An 18,114-nucleotide genomic window follows, 5' to 3' on the forward strand; every position below is an offset into this window, starting at 1 on the left:
GGGCAGCCTGTTCCGCTGCTCTGGCACCCTCACAGGAAAGACATTTTTCCACATATTCAGGTGGAACTTCCTGTGTTCCAGTTTGTGCCCATCGCCCCTTGTCCTGCCATTGGGCACCACTGAAAAGAGTCTGGCTGCACCCTCTTGACACCCACCCTTCAGATATTACTAAGTTTTGATAAGATCCCCCCTCAGTCTCTTCTCCAGGCTAAACAAACCCAAGTCTCTCAGCCTTTCCTCATAAGGGAGATGCTCCAGTCCCCGATCATCTTCATAGCTCTCCGCTGGACTCTCTCCAGTAGTTCCTTGTCTTTCTTGAACTGGGGAGCCCAGAACTGGACACAGTACTCCAGATGTCGCCTCACTAGGGCAGAGTAGAGGGGGAGGATAACTTCCCTCGACCTGCTGGCCACACTCCTTTTAATGCATCCCAGGATACTGTTGGCCTTCTTGGCCACAAGAGCACATTGCTGGCTCATGGCTAACTTGCTGTCCACCAGCACTCCCAGGTCCTTCTCAACAGAGCCACTTTCCAGCAGGTCAGCCCCCAACCTGTACTGGTGCATGGGGTTGTTCCTCCCCATGTGCAGGACCTTACACTTGCTTGTGTTGAATTTCATCAGGTTCCCCTTGGCCCAGCCCTCCAGCCTGTCCAGGTCTTGCTGGATGGCAGCACAGCCTTCTGGTGTATCAGCCACTCCTCCCTGTTCTGTATCACCAGTGAACTTGCTGAGGGTACACTCTGTCCCTTTGTCGAGGTCATTGATGAATATGTTGAACAGGACTGGACCCAGCACAGATCCCAGGGGAACACTGCTAGTCACCGGCCTCCAACCAGACTCTGCCCCATTGATCACGACCCTCTGAGCTCTGTTGTTCAGCCAGTTCTCAAATTCACCTTACTGTCCTCTCGTCCAACCCACACTTCCTTAGTTTGTCTATGAGAATGTTTTGGGAGACAGTGTCAAAAGCCTTGCTGAAGTCGGTACTTACTGTATCGTGATTTTTTTTCTGAAAGCTCTGCTTCCCAAAGTCATGAGGCTGTGCACCAGTCTTTGAGATATTTTAATACCTTTACTAAGACAATCAAGATTCTAGAAAAAACTTGATAATGTGACTCCTAAACACCAAGAGACAAAATAAAAGTTCCAAACATTTTAAAGACTTGTGATCTTCAAGACATTTATGGTTTTGGGATGTTCATTTAGGCCTTTGGGGTGGGAGGGGCAGAGATCACTAATTTGTTCCTTCTGTCTTCATTGTCTGCCAAACCCTGAATGAAGGACTTTCTCCAGCTGAAATACTATTTAAAAAAAAAAATCTTCCCTCTTTTCTGCTTTAAGAATCTGGTCATCCTATTGGTAATGTAATTTTCCTACCTTCAGAAACATTCAGTTTATGGTCCAATAAAAACTCTATTAAGCTCTTTTAATGCCCTATAAAGCTGATTTAATCTTGAAACCAAAAGCCAACAAATGACAGGTGCTCATCCATTTTGAGCGCCAAATAATTTCACGTGAAAAAATTGCTTCGTTTCTGGAAGATTACAACAGTTTTACCTAGCTGTCAAAAACTAAACAACGAAAAATCTCTAACTCCAAAACTAAATACATTAAAGAAACAAAAATCACATCTAAATGTCTTTTAAAAACATGAGAGAACCTTTGTACTGTGCTAAAGGGTACAAGCAGAATAAGCAGCTTTTTGCCTGAGCCAGGAAAGACCCCCACTTCTTGTTTAATTATTACCTCTTTCGTGCCTCTCAACAAGCAGTGATGGCTTTCCAGCTACCTTTGAAACATTAATTTCTTCTTCCCAGGGTGACGCTAAATTCCTTCCATCATAGGAACATCTTATAACCTTTTGAAAGCTGCACAGAGCTCAACATAGTAAGAGAGGACAGAGGTTTCCCAGTCTGCTCTCTATTCCAAAAATTTAGCAGTTTATTAATAGAGCTGTACCTGTGAGATACTAGGAAACTATCTCTACTTTTGGTTTTTCTTTTTTTTCTTTGTCAGAAACAATTTTTGCTGTTTTACAAGATGGTAAAATCAAAATTTGTTCCTTGTTTATTTTTTAAGATACCCTGAGAATTTTTTTATTTAGAGTAGATTCCCCTCAAACAACCTGCCACCACCATGACAGTACATGAATCCCTAGTGATTCAAAAATAGCAAGTCACTTGGAGCTCCCTTACGGGTGAAAGGTATTGCTAGAATAAATATAAATTTCAGCTTTCTTTTGAAAAATAATGTCCTCTAGCACTGTGAGTGTTAGGAAGTCTGAAAATACAATGAGAGCACATCGCGTTCATGTATTAACACCCCATCCCCTTCCTCCCTCCAGATTGTAATTTTAGAGTAACTGCTAGCCTTCTCGGTGGGCACATTTAAGAGATGAATCACTGCATCTAGTTCAGGATTCTTCTGATATTTGGGCTGGTAAGTGTCATAGAGCCATACTGCACAGAAAACAGTACTGAAGACACTCCTGTTCCCAGGCATGCCTGTAGACAGACATTGTTGTGGTTTAACCTGGCAGGCAGCTAAACACCACACAGCCCTCTGCTCACTCCTCCCACAGTGGGCCAGGGGAGAGAATCTGGGAGCAAAAAAAGGTAAAACTCATGGGTTGAGATAAAGAAAATTCAATAGGACAGAAGATAAAAGAATATACACAACACAGGATGCATAATGCAATTGCTCACCACCCACTGAACAATGCCCAGGCAGTTCCTGAGCAGCAAACCCCCAGCCAGCTTTTCCCCAGCTTTATATGCTGAGCATGATGTCATATGGTGTGGGAGATCCCTTTGATCATCTGGGGTCAGCTGTCCCGGCCATGTTCCCTCCCAGGTTATTGTGCATCCCCAGCCTGCTTGCTTGTGGGGTGGGGTGAGGAGCAGAAAAGGCCTTGACTCTCTGTAAGCACTACTTTGCATCAACTAAACCATCGGTGTGTTATCAACATTATTCTCATCCTAAATCCAAAACACAGCACTATACCAGCTACTAGAAAGAAAATTAACTCTATCCCAGCTGAAACCAGGAGGGCTGTATTTGTGTTATTTCACTGAGTTAGTTAGATTACTGCCTAACAAAAGAAACTCACACTCTGAAGCAGCAGAACAGGACATTTCCATGTCATATCAAATCCTAATCCCAAGACTTCTGTGAGACTTGAATTAAAACATGAAAATTACATTTCTGTCCTATATCTTGAAAATGTGAGTGAAAACATAAGACTGATCTCCCTTCCACTGTCGTGGTAAGTAGAGCTGAGTGACTGTAGAGCTGTATCTGAAGACACATGTAAAATTTTACCTGTGTGGTTTGAAAACTGGACAGAATTCACCGTATCAACTTCAAATCCCAAAACCTGTAACAGAACACAGGAATATTTCTTTTACTAACACAGCTTTGTCAATATGTTATCACAAAACACAACAAAGGATTCTGATTTTCCAGTGCATATTTTAAAAACTTGAGCATTGTTTTAAAGCAAAAGCCGAGTCAACATACATGCAACATAAACAAACAATGCAGTACTTTACTACAGCAGTAGACATGGAATAAAAGTGACACTGGCAACAGCACCAGAAAAACAGAGCACTGGATCTTCAGGCTAGCATTCATCTAGGGGTAAGGACGGAGAGGCTGGTCCAGCAGCAGTCACTGAAACCCTGAAGAAAGTCTTGCACAGTCTTTCTTTACAAGAAAAGCAGTCTAAATTTCAAGGTACTAAATTAATACAAAATAATGAGGGAGAATGCCATATTCCAGAAAGGCAATCTTTCTAAATCTTTCTAAAAGGAGGACAAAAGAATCTTAAAAGAGATCAATATTATGAGCTATATTTGGATTTTACAAGTAAAAGAGAATAGAAAAAAAAAATCACAGAAAATTAATTTGGGGCATGATTAGGCAAAGGGAGAGATCTCTTAAAAACACAAAGTAAAAAAAAAAGCCTAAAGCACGCTCCAAAAGCCACCTGCTACCTTCTTTTATCAGCAATCCAAATACTGAAATATCCAAGAATTCACTAGTGCAATAAAACACACACATTGTTGTTGCCCAAAAGAGATAAATATTATGAAAATAAGAACCACTAATCAGGAAAAAACTAATGAGGAATTTTCATCTGGCAACACCTGCTTAATACAGACAGGCAGGCATTGCCGTTCAAGCTATTTTTAGACATTTTTATCTGCCACGAAAGAACCTCTAAAGCTACAGTGACATAACAGCCTGAGATTTAATATTTGTTTCCACATCCTACTTGCTCTGAGTAAGAATTCTCCTCAAAAGATGAGCTGCTATATATGGCTCAGTGAGTCATACTAGGAGATAATAGTAATGATGCATCGCTGTTTATGATCCACTTTCAGGCAATTTGCTGGGGATGGGGGGAACGAACACACTAAGCTTTTGCCTGTCACGTTCTTCACTGACATGCACGCCTCTCCTTTTTCATCACAAAGGCAACCTGTTCACATATATTAAAAATCTGAGTGTATGGTGCCAGACATTAGGTTTTCCCTGTGCATGTACTTTGACTCGTACATGAAAGCCGTTCAATGATAAGCCCCTTGTTTCAAGCCCTGGGCCATTACAAGATGGAGGTATGTGCTGCAACGGGTAGTTCCTTCTGCCTGCAGCTGCTGCCTTTCTGTCATTTTACAGCTCAAACTCCACACAGGTCTCTACAGAACAAGTCTCTTCTTTCAGTCTGCATCAATAAAAGCGTGGCCAACAGGTCAAGGGGGGTGATTCTCTACTCTGCTCTGGTGAGATCCTACCTGGAGTACTGCGTTCAGCTCTGGAGCCCCCAGCACAGGGAAGATATGAAACTGTTGGAGCAGGTCCAGAGGAGTGCCACAAAAATGATCAGAGGAACGGAGGACAGGCTGAGAGAGTTGAGGTTGTTTAGCCTGGAGAAGAGAAGGCTCTGGGAAGACATTATAGCAGCCTTCTAGTACTTAAAGAGGGACTACCGGGAAGATGGGGACAGACATCTTAGCAGAACCTGTTGTGACAGGACAAGGGGTAATGGTTTTAAACTAAAGGAGGGTAGATTTAGACTAGATCTAAGGAAGAAATTTTTTACAACTAGGGTGGTGAAACACTGGAACAGGTTCCCCACAGAGGTTGTAGGTGCCCTATCCTGGGAAACATTCAAGGTCAGGTTGGACAGGGCTCTGAGCAACCTGATCTAGTTGAAGATGTCCCTGCTCACTGCAGGGAGGTTGGACAAGGTGAGCTTTAAAGGTCCCTTCCAACCCAAACTATTTTATTATATATTAGATTCATAGAAGTTTCTGTTCATTCCTAACCGGAGAGCAAAGTAATCTTATGTTAATGATAGACAGAATGGTGAGTTGTCTCAGCCTGATCAAATTAAAATTAATCTCAGCTTCTACTCTAACCCCAGTTTCTTGTTTCACCTTGGTGGATTTTATTTTCCAAGACCCAGGAATGAAAGGGGCAAGAACATGGCAATACTGTTATGGCCTTAACCTTGATGTCTGCACATGCTCTTCAAAGAAATACATGAGAATACTGCTTCTAACAGGACTGTCATCCCATATTCAATTCCCCTCCGTGCAGTGAACAGACTTAAAAGGTTCTGATCTCCTTCAAACGTCTTGGCAACAACTGCGAACCAATCCACTTCTGTGCAATATTTAGATCACATCTCTCCAACTATTAAACACCTGACACTACAGAACACCCTATGATTTACTGGCTATTTGGGTTTACACCTAGTGCTTTAGGGAAGAACAACATGCCCAACTGCTTGTAGGCAGGGCTGTTTTATAATACAGTAAGCACTGTACCAGCAGATGGGCACCAGAAAGAGCAGTCCTTTATTGTCTCCACCAGCACTAGCTATCATTTGATTTCTCAACCAGCTTTTCGGTAGGATTAGGGATTTTTGGTTTGTTTTGGCCAGTTTATCTTCTTCAACCAGCAGAAGGGAAAATACAAGGGAGGCCACCTCTAACCTGATACCCAGCTGTCTCCAAGAGCGTAGCTGTACACTTGGTAAAAGAGGGTTAAAAAGAAAGTGCCTTTGAATAGTCAAGGAATAGTCACGGACAGCTCAAATTCAGCAAAAGAGCTTTCTCATTAGTGCAAAACAGGCTAAAAAGCCTTTAAAGGTCTCCCTAACAATCACTTAATGGCGTCAGTCTACTCTGTCAGTTTCAAATTTGCCCTAAAGTTTTGTTTTGAATAAATGGGTGTGACGGTGATATAACACACCTATTTAATACAATTCTCCAGTTCTGATTCAACCCGCAAAATAAGCCAAGGTTGCTCTACTTCCAGGAATTTTCTTTTACAAAGATTCTTATTGAAACAGAATAATTAAAAGACAAAGTGTCATTTTAAAATCAAAATACAATTAAAACCCATAATTAGTACTATTTTTGGAACGAGAGTAACAGATGCTGAGGTCTAGGCCTTAGTATAAAGTATTAACATAATCAAAAAGAACGTTGAAGTCATGTTAAGCCAGTATGTGTTTGCTGCCAAGGCAAACTGCATTGAAAATCTCTCAGAATTTTATCGTCAGAAGATGACCTGAAAACAGGGTATATTGAATGGCTAAAAGCATCTTTTGACAGCAATCATCTCTTCTATGGCTACAGAGAAAACCGTGTCTTAATTTTTGTTTGCGTTTTGACAACCTGATCATTTAAAGCGGATAAGGAAATGTTAGCTTCCTCCTCCAATCAAGGATTAAACAACAGTACTAGTAACTATCATCCCTGCATATCTAAAGGACCATACATATCTGATTCACTGAATGCTAAATACTTTCCCTGCTTAGAAAGGGAGCTATATTCAAAAGACATCTTGTTAAATCTTTTTAATATATACTTGTATTTTTAATTTTTGGGCAGAGCTAACTAAAAGCATTGATTCTGAGGTTTTTTTAAATTTAATTAATTCTACCCAAACCAGAGGTTAAATAAATCTTAAGTGAAAGTTAACTACCTAATTAGAAATACATGATTTTCACATGTACAGACCTAGAAAATTGAAGATGAGAGCAAACATATTGAATCAAATAAATCATACAAAAGTCTACCTCTCATATTTGCACACAAAAGTACCAAAGATCGCCTGAAATTATGCATTTAGTTGGATATCAACAATTCTTCCAGTGTCACAAACCAGTAAGAATCAATCTTTCCTTCAGAAAATTACTAGAAAGTACATATTCAAAACAAGACTAAATTATTTACATCAAGTTTCTCACTTGTTGATATGAAACACATTTAAAAGAAGTTATTTAATTCATGGATTTAAAATCACTCCACTCCAGTTACTGACCTTTTTTCTACATATAGAAAGAAACCTCTCCGTGTTTCTGAAGTACATACATATACGCCAGTTAATTGTCATCTCAACACCTTCCCTTATTTTCTGAGCAATCAAAATGCTGTAATTCATTAAAGACTGCACGTGAAATGGTAAAGAAATATTAAGCAACATCTACACAGTAGTTTTGTGGCGTTCAGTCAACAGCGAACAAATTCCAGCTGGTAACGGTTTATCATGGTTCACTGAAGTCCCCAGTTGTCTCTACGCTTTGCTCAAAAAATACAGCAGAAGCCACAAGTAGCACTTTGCCAGGTCCACCTGTGGGACAAATTCCTTTGTTGTGATATTGAAAGTTTCACCTTATACCCACTGAGGCACCACTTTCCCTTTGCTTCTTGAATTTCTCTGCATATCAGTCTGCCACATTTGCAAAATGACCCAACTTTGGGTGTTAGAATTGTCATTTTTATGTGTGTGTACACACATGTGTTCCTTGCACCTCAGTGTAAATAAACTGAAGGACCTCATTCCAGTTGTGTTTTGCCTATGTCAGAACTAAAGCCTTCACATCCTATTTGGTTAGTGTGAGGACTGACCTTACTAAGAAATGCACAGTAATGTTTAATTTATTGCCTCTCTATACCAGCTTGTAAATAGTCTATAACTGTGTTACCTCCCCTGCTCCCTAAAGAAAGTCCTGTGGTGATACTCCTGCCTCTGGTTTTGGAAATGCAGGTCACAGCAGATACTCTGCAAGTGTCCAGGGCTCCAGCTGCCAGGGACACATCATCATCTACGTTACCGTCATCCCATTTTGCATTATCTGGTCTCTCACAGGCCCTCCAGTAGAGAACAATTTCTGGTTTCCACACTCTCCCTCTGCTGTCATTCTGTATAAATATCATTTGCCCACAGAACTACAAATCCTGGGCAAATCTAAACCCGTAGCCAGTGTGGGTAAGGATGATAAGCGCTACACAAAGGAAAGTTCATCCTCTCAGCCTCCAGTCTAAGCACATGTCAAACAACGTTCTTAAGGCCCAAACTAAAGCTGCCTATATCACATCATATAGCGACATTCACTGTGATTGAAGTCTCAGAGGAAAACGGGTGATTCCAACATATTTTTTAAGTATCTTCAAGCAAAGGAGACAGAGCTGTCACATTTCTAAAAATAAATCACAAAACATCAAAACTGGAGGAGTTTTGCAGTTGGAAGGCATGGCTGGCACATCTGAATGACATATTTCAGAAAAATATTTGGAAGATTAAATCAAAATACACACACTGGAGCAGACTGCATTTGAAAAAACAGCTAGCATGAAACACATACTCCAACATCATGCATGAGATCCAATTTGGCTTAGTTCTTCCTCACAAATAATGGAAGGAAAGGGACAAAAGTCATCCAGTTCTTTCCACGGTGCAGAAAGTGCTATCCCAGATCTGCAAAGAGAAGGTGCATCACCTGTGCAGGCATCTAGTCTACAGAACTATTAAAATACGTGTCTTCGAACTAGCAAGAGCCCAAGGGAAAAATCAACACACAAGAAAGGAAGAGGCTTCAAAATACATGGACAAACTCTAAAAGTGTTGGATCTTTTTGGAAAACTGGACCAACAGCCTAGTTCTTCTGACAGCACGGAAGTAATTTGAACTTATATCCAGCCACCAAGCCACAAATAAGAAGTCAAAAGAAATGGATCTCCTTCAGGATTCAAATTTTACAAATGATACCAATTATTGGTAGAACAACCCAAAGACCTAGGCAGATGGAAAATGTCTTGGGTTATATAGGTTATATATATATATCTGGATCTCAGTTGTGGTTCACCTCTAAAAATGCAACATTTTGGACTTTGCCACTGTGTTAATGCATACATTACAGCTTTGTTTAAAATTTACAGTCTCTCCTCCTCTCCCTTCCAGAAAACATTTCAATCACACATAAAACTGAAACATGCTATTTCTTCACCGCGAAGAACTGGTACCTAAGATTGTTAGAAACGAAAGGTTACAAACATACATTTCCTTCAAGAGGACAGCCTGAGTTGTGCTGGTTATATGAAGGGGCAGGGGCAGATTGTAAACGAGAGAAAGAAAACTATTCCACATTATGGAAAATTGTGAGTGTAGCAACAGAGAAATTAACAGGAAGTTTTCCAAGCAAATGCAACATCTCAAATTCAGTTTTGATGACTGTTAATCTTTATATTTGTGTAATCTACATTATGTACCAATGGTCCAGAGACAAATAAAAGTACTCATTTTTACCTCCTAATCCTATTTGTTATTTGATTGTTAACATCACTTGAGACTGAAAACTGTTAACTACAAAGATTAGCTCAGCCTCAGAGTAAATATTAATATAAATTCTAATTTAATAATTATTTACTCTGATAAATGCTTAGAGAAATGTGAAAAGTTACTGCTTTTCACATTTCTGTTTGTGTTTAATTCTTCCTTAATGAATGCTTCTGTTTAAAATTTGTATTGCAGCTGTACTATGCTTCTGCAGGGAAAAGGTAAATTTTCAAAAGTATCACATTCTTTATAGTACTCAAGAAGTTCTCCTTTTTCCTTGCTTGTATTCAGTTCAGGGGGAAAAAACATTTTTGAAGAAGATGTAAGTATCTTAAGTCTCCTAAGTGTGCAAGAAAAAATTGAATTACATGAACTACTGAACTGAACTAGGTTTTATTGCTTTCCTGGGTACTTAACATGAGAAACAAACAAAACAAACAATTTCCAATGCATTATATGGACATATTTAGAGAAACAGAGGTTTTGAGTGGGCTGAGAGAGGTGCTGGGGAATCACTATCCTTGGAGGTTTTCAAGACCCAAGAGGACAAAGCCCTGAGCAACCTGCGCTGAACTTAGTGCTGACCCAGCTTTGAGCAGGAGGCTGTACTGGGGACCTCCTGAGGCCCCTTCCAGCCCAAGTCACTCTGTCATTTGATCAAACTGCTACATACAAAAAGCTCAGCTTCACCTGCTCTAGAACTCTATGTGTAAAGTTACACAAAGTATCACAGAATCACAGAACGGTAGCGGTTGGAAGGGACCTCTGGAGATCATCTCATCCAACCCCCCTGCTTGAGCAAGCACAGCTAGAGCAGGGGGCACAGGAACGCATCCAGATGGGGTTTGAATGTCTCCAGGGAAGGCGACTCCACAGCCTCCCTGGGCAGCCTGTGCCACTGCTCTGGCACCCTCACAGGAAAGAAGTTTCTCCTCATATTCAGGTGGAACTTCCTGTGTTCCAGTTTGTGCCCATTGCCCCTTGTCCTGTCATTCAGCATCACCTGCTACCCATCCCAAAGTTCTGATTATAAGGATAAAAATCAGTGGTATGATATATTTACACTATTAAGTATGCCAGCTTTGTCAGTAAAGATGTTACATCCTTTGCTGTTAAATGATCAGTGGATCAATTTAGCCAGAATGTTTGAGTTTGTACTTAATTTAGACAACCTTAGAGAACAATGACCTAGTTCTGCAAGAATAAATTCAATTAAAAATACCTTCCTATTCTGCAATGTGGTCAGTACACATTTCCACCTTTGAGCATTGCCTCCAATGGCATTTCATTTTAAGGTCTGAAACGAAAACCAGAAAGTACTACAGCTCAAGTTAGAGGAAAAATCCGGAACAATGAGTGAAAGGCAGAGTAAGGGGGGCAGGGAGGAAGCAGTGTGGGAAAGAAAAGAGGAAAAAAATGGACTGTATAAAATCAGACTTTGTAAACTGCATACACTTCTTCCATAGCATTTGTACCCTGATACGTGTTCACAGGTTGCTACCTATATTACATGAAACAAAGCTGAGACCTCCATACAAACTCTCCAGTTCCTTCAAAGTCCTTAATTTTGGAAAACGTTAACTCTACCATAGCAGGACACATCAAAACCAATTTCCCCAGGTGAGCCCACAAACGAAATGTTTTGTAAACCACAAACCCAGGGAAAATATCAGAGGTTGTTGCAAATGAAGATCGGCCAATCATTAATACAAATTCTTTTATTATGAATACAAGGTATCTGATTTCTTGTATGCATAATTAGAGTTTCACATTCAGATTCGAGTTACAGATGTGCCACAGGTGAAAATCTCGCTATATAATTTGTTTGTTCACATCTCTAAAAGGTGAGCTTATCGCCAAGGGGAACACAGTTTGACAAGAAAAGAGGACTGGCTAAGAAGAAAGAAGGAACAAGATTCTGCTCACCAGAAGGGAATCTTTGAGACTCCACTTTTGAAAGGAGGATTTGACTTTCATGCATGTAGTTCTCTCCAAAATAAATGCAGCACTGTATTATAACACTTAACTTCCTTGCACTTCAACTCTTCTGCTTTGTAGGAAGACACTCACTTTATAAGTTTATAGAAAAAAGATTACTCTTTTTCAATTAATATTCAAAGGATGAACCATCCAAGCCAGGTATGTCCTGTCCTTTGTGCCAATGGATGGTAAGAGAGAGATGAATTAGAGCAAAGTAGCAGTAAATATTAAGAATAGTGAGAAGAAGGTTAACACAGACTAGACAAGTGAACCAAAACCATCCAGAGAGAGCCTAAAAAGGCAGCACAGTGAATTACATGCAGGATTCCAAATCAAGGATTCAGGTATGTAAACTCAACTGTGTTACTGATTAATTTTCCTTTACTGGGCAAGATCAACATGCAGGTATGTTTTCAGAAACAACCACTAATTTCAGCTGCTTTCCTACTCCATGACTAAACTGTGGAATGATTCACAAAGTCATGAAGCCCAGGCAGATCTCACTGCTTTCACTCAGAAGTGATGGTCAGGCTTGTCCTTATTGCAAGCTGGCTTAGTCTCTGACCTACGCTCCACTAAAATCTCTTGCCTGACCTTAGAATGATTGTCTCTGCAGAGAAAATACGTCCTTGCAGAAAGTCTGAGAAACAAGGAACCATGACAGATATTAGGATGTTGTTTTAAACCAGTTCTAAAAGGGTATATTACCCTCATACCTTTTAGTGTATGCACTCATCCTCCTGGTAAAAATAAGCAGTTAGTGCCACTGAAAGACTTCTCAGTGAGCTGCACTCTTGATCAAGACATGTAAGTTCTAAAGCACAAGGAGATCATCAGAGTCTGACCTCCAGATAATTTTTATTTCCAAACCCTTTTCTAACCATTGTACTGTCATTTAAAGTAGAAGGAAGGCATCTGGAGAACAGAGTCTATCATCCTGCTATCTTAAACATAGCAGTACTACAGATTTCAGTAACAGAAGTTGTGAAAAATAAATGCTGTTTCGAATAGTACACATTTGCCTCCTTAAAGCATTGAAAATATAAGTCTTCACAGAGCCCTGTGAACTGGACAAGCGTTATGCTCATGTGAAACAATATTATCAGTAAACAGTGACAAAGACAGGATGCCATCACTTCGCAAAGCATTGTGCTTCAACTAGTATCACTTGAACTCAGATGTAAAAGCCAATGCCCTATTCCTCACACACAGTAAGAATACAGCTAGGAACAAGACACTGGTCCTTCCCCAGCTGCCAGAGAACAGCTTAGGGAATTTATGCTGTGCAGAATCAATTATACTGCACTATATGTACTCTGCCTGTGTGCTGCCATGGTCTGTACAGTACTGTATAATATGTGTGGTCTTGTACTTTGTTTTTCAGAACATACACCATGCCACCTCCTCCTGCGACAACTACAGCAGACCCAAAAACCACACTGTTCTTCTCCAGGAATTAATGGCTTTTTATGGAGACCTTCCAATATACACAAAACAAAATGTAGTGTTAATTTTTAGAATTAACGGAAACATGTGACAAGCCTAGGGTCTTTACAGAAAGGAAGAAAAGTCCTCAGTTTCAAGAGCCAGTCAAGCTTTCCAAGTAATGGGGAAGTGCTTTGATTTATATAATTTAAAGCACACAGTAGCATTTTTTTTAAAAAAAAGAATATTTAAGAGCAAATCCTGCATCACTAATGTACACACACAAAATACAAATAAACACACACAACTTTTTATTAAGCTTAAGAATAAGTCAAGTTTATCCCAACACAAACATCTTAACTGTGCTATGAATTTTAATTGACATACATAATAATTGCCTAATTACAGTTACTTCTCTGCCTCCACAAACACCGTTAACATAAGGAAACTCAACAACAAGGTGAGTTGGCATAAGACAAATAAATGGATCTAGCCCAAACAAAAGAACCTAAAGGCAGACAGGTATACTAACAGAGCATATCCGATGCCCCATGCAAAGGCAGAGCATCTCAAAAGTATTAAACAGTAGCCCACCAGAATAGTGGTACTGAAAGCAAAAGTTGCCCTGTTCAGAACTGCACAAGGCACACTGATTAACTTCAGAGGGCCTTTATCTGAGTGTACATGGCAACAATACAAAACCAATCAAAGGCTTGACAAGCCCACTATATGATATTTTCTTCCAGAGGACCTCCCTCCTCATCCAAATTTAGATGCCAGCTGGCTTTACTGATGTTTACAGGACACACATATGGTAGGCCCATATAAGGAAAATTACTCTTGTAGCAATGTAACACTGACAGACGCATCAAAGGACAAAGTTTTATAGCATAAAGACATTTATAAATAAAGGGGGTTACAGAGACTTAAACAGGCATAATTTATGAGGAATTTTCAAGAAATCTTGTAGTAAGCCCCCAAACTGCTGACTTTTAGTAGAGCATGTGTACAATCCACATACTGAATTAGCCAATAATACCTGTATTTGTCTACAAAAATCACTGTATCACATAAATCAAAACCATTCCATCCATTCCGGGTTTTTTTAGATATATTAAAAATGAGCTTAACTGAAAGTCATTAACAGAATTAACTTTAATGCCACACTTAAAATTACCCTTTCAAACAAGGTAACTGAGTTTTTGGGGGGTTTTTTTGCTAAGCAAAGGCGGCAATACTTTCCAGTAAGAAAGTGTCTGTATCAGGCCATGGAACTCTCTGTGTATCCGTTGTATTACAAGTGGTTTGCATGTATGTGTTGATGTTTATGTACTACAGTTTGGAACTTTATCTTACCCAGCCATTGCTGTAGTTCCAGTGAACATCATTGCTCCACTGTATTCTTCTGGACATGGAACAGAAATATTTAAAAAGGCAGAATTTCTGTTAATTTGGATGGGGTGAAAGAAACAGCATTTCCCAGTTGCAGCCTGCACCTCAGTCACTGTGTGCCAGCTCTTGCACCTCCTTCCATCTGATACTGAACCAAAACCCATATATTTTACTGGGTATAGAAAATCAGAACACAAATTCAGTTTGAGAAAAGGAAGTTAGGAAAAAGAAAAGACATGTCCCGGCAATTAGTGAAGCAGGCATAATTGCTGGCGTGGGTTGATAAACTGAACTGAAACTGCTATTGACTAACCCAATCTCTTTCTTCTCTTTCTGAGCTTTTAATAAACCATATGAAGTAGATAATGAGAACTCTGTATGTATAATATAGCTGTATTTTACTGCAGCATTTGACAAAGCACTGCAAAGAAAAATCATTATGATATCGGAGATACTGTGCCAGGAGAAAAATACAAGAGCAAATAAACTAGCTTAGGAACAGAGATACTGGAGATATTGTTGGTGATTCATTAATCCGGAGTCAGGTACCAAACGGGCCACTTCAAATTCTGAGGTTAGAAATAGACAATTACAAAACAGCCAATAAAAAAAAAAAAATACAGCAGATGACCTTGAGGGGGGAAAAAAAAAAGTTATTTTACCAGTGACAAAGGCAGACATAGGAAACACAGGAAAGGCTATAACAGATATAAAATAACAGTATTTGGATAGCATCTGATACTTGTTAAAAACAAGAGAACTTTATACTTTTAAAAAAAAAACAACTGACAAAATACACTCTACAAAGACTTTACAAACAATACACACACAAAAAAATATTCGAACAAACTACCTAATTAGAACAGTTTACCCTCACACTAAAAAAAAATATCCCTGGAGAACCACAAACCACCGTGCCTTTCCCTACCTGAACCTACCTTCCATCTCAACTTCTTATACTCTCAAATCAAGCTCCATGCATCTCAAACTGTTTTCTTTCCTTCCCAGATTAGCTTTCCAGTTACAAAAGAACATAAAGGAGAAGAAGCTAGGTGTGGAGGAGTCTGGTATATTTTATATACACTGCAGCCACATTTATTTGACACTTCATTGTTGCTCTATGGCCTGAGAACTTGTGGCCAACAACAACTAGCCCCACATCAGCAAAAACAAGACAAGACGACCTCAGGTAGCCTAATGCCTGTTCTCGAGTGATATTCCCTTTTCTCCTCTGATCAGCTGCATACCAATTTTCAGGAGTTACAGGCTGACTTTAGCACTGGGCACCACAGAGAACATACTAAAGACTGGAGCAGAAAACAAATGCCCCTCTCTCATGCCAGAGCAGACTGCAATTTTTGTTTAAGTGCTCTGGCAAAATTGGTACTTACTGAGGATTTGCAGATGGGCTGATCTAGCTGCAACAATGTGACCATCTGAACAGAAAAGACTAGAACAGCCTGAGCCTGCAGTGAATTTGTCCTCAAATAGTTTATTTCTTGATTTTTCTGAAAAGGCTTACAATATAAGTATGTATCTAAAACATAATCAGGCCAAACTCAAGATAAGGATAATAGTGCCTTAAAGATGCTCCTCCAAATAAGCCTTGGAGACACAGGAATGCTTCAGAACAAATACCATCAGGCCACTCAGTTTTACTTTCCACCCCGAAAGGCTGGTATGCATTGCTAACTATTCAATGCAAGGTACTAATATGACATAAAATGCATGCCTTTATCAAAATTCCCTCTAAGCCATTTTGTTCAGCACTAAGGAATTCCTTGTTCTAGGTCATCAGCATTTTTTCATAGTTCTGCTACTCAAACAAACAGCCTCTTACGCCTGCAAGACACACATGCTCATTGCCGTTACTCCATGTACTACACCAGTTCAGGATCAACCCTACTGCAGAGTCAAAAGATTTGTGGCATAGCTGCTCTGTTAACATTCCCATGGGCAGGTGGTCATTGCTTCCATCTGGACTGGGATCTGCAATACACAGATTTGTAAAGGCTAAGGTAGTGAAAGACAAGGAAATAACAGCTTCTGCTTCCCCCTTCATTCTTCCCACTGAAGGGCAAACATTAAAAAAAAAAAAATGAGAATGAGGTGGTGCTGCCTTCCACCCAAGAAATACATTCTTCCCCCATCCTGAGACTCTGTTTACTGTTAGGTAAGAGTGACTTTAGATATTAATTTCAGTTGGAGAAGTTGCAGTTCACATATTCTTTTGAAAATTCTGAAAATTTCAGATTCCGCATCTTCATGCTGCTTACTTCTACACTTGGATGTAATTTGACAAAGACACGGCACTTGTCACTGCAAACTCCTGCCAACTGGAATCATGCACAGTGCTAGGCAAGGAAGTTTACAAATGCTTGATTAGGAGATGCAGATTACTCAGTGAATGAGATGGGCAGTGCAGTGGGGGGAATCCCACAACACATTATCATAGAATGTCCTGAACTGGAAGGGACTCATTCTTTTCCTCTGATTTTTATTTTCTTTTTAACTCTGCTGTTTGTATTTTGGATAGCTAATTCTCTAACCACCAGTCCATCAGCAAGGTGTGGCAAGCACGTTAGGCACATCTAAGGCACAGTTATCCTACAAGAAAGCGATTTGTTTTATCCAACACATATGCTTTATTTGGCCTTCTTACGTAGACTATGAATGGATCCCAGTCTCCTACAAAGGCTTGAGATGTTAAACAAGAAAACAGATGCCTGTAAAAACAGAACAGGAAACAACTCCCTGAAAGAGGCGCAATGTTATATAAAGATCACAGCAAGACCACCGCAGGAAAGAATGAAGCTCCTAGAGAACAGTTAAATGTCTCACCAATTCCTTCAGAGCAAGCAGATGTCTTAGATAAGAGCATACTTTGAGGAATGCTTCCTTCAGCAGATGCCAGGTACAGGAGCCTGGGGCTTGCTCCTGCTCTGGCACCTCAGTTATGCCAAAAAAACCTGTCTGTGGGGCTGTGTAGGGAACTGGATGAGGAAATTGACTCACAACGTAAATAAACATTTTCTTCTTTTCCCTCTTTGCCAAGTTATTTATAACCTTGGATGGTTTCTCAGTAGTTTACCACATGACCTCACAAAATGACATTCCTTGAAGAGCTAAAGTCGACAGAAAAATAGTGTAGGTGGAAGAACCAGCTGGTGGTGGTAAGGTGGGGAGCAAGAGTTTCTCAAGCTGACTTTGCTACTGAAGGCAGCAGATCATGAAACTATACCCTGGAGGATAGGTGACTAAAATCTCTCAAATTTAAACACTAAGTTGCCATATATTTGTCTGGTTGTTGTATGAATGAGCAGCAGCACAATGTTACTTCCAGCTACCAGCAATATCTGACTACAAAAGGAATGAGCTGTGACACAGGTTGTAGCTTGTGCTGGGCCACAAACAGTAACAACAAATAATTAATGTGCTGCAGGAAATACTGTCCCTGCTGGCTTCAGTTTTAACTACTTTTTAAACATTTTTTTCCATTTCTGTTAGCTGCTTAGACCATCTGATGGTTTCAACAGGTAATGCGGTGCCCACCCCTATGAGGCGGGGTCTGTATTCTGCCAGAAAAGTGAGAGTAACCACAGTGAACAGCTTGAAGCATGGAAAAAGTGTTCCTTCAGCCTAAACTTGTTCAGTAGTACTCATCACCCAAAGCAAACACTGT

General features: G+C 39.9%; 1 protein-coding gene across 1 annotated transcript in view; it reads right to left on the bottom strand.

Moving 5' to 3' along the window:
• Positions 1–18,114, bottom strand: part of PDXK (pyridoxal kinase) — a 47,530-nt gene that overhangs the window by 20,013 nt on the left and 9,403 nt on the right. Inside the window, exon 2 of the mRNA XM_075098793.1 lies at positions 3,324–3,378. Coding sequence (XP_074954894.1) covers positions 3,324–3,378 — 55 coding nt within the window. The remainder of the gene's footprint in view (positions 1–3,323; positions 3,379–18,114) is intronic.

Source organism: Phalacrocorax aristotelis, chromosome 1, assembly GCF_949628215.1.
Source record: "Phalacrocorax aristotelis chromosome 1, bGulAri2.1, whole genome shotgun sequence".
In the NCBI taxonomy this organism is placed as follows: domain Eukaryota; kingdom Metazoa; phylum Chordata; class Aves; order Suliformes; family Phalacrocoracidae; genus Phalacrocorax; species Phalacrocorax aristotelis.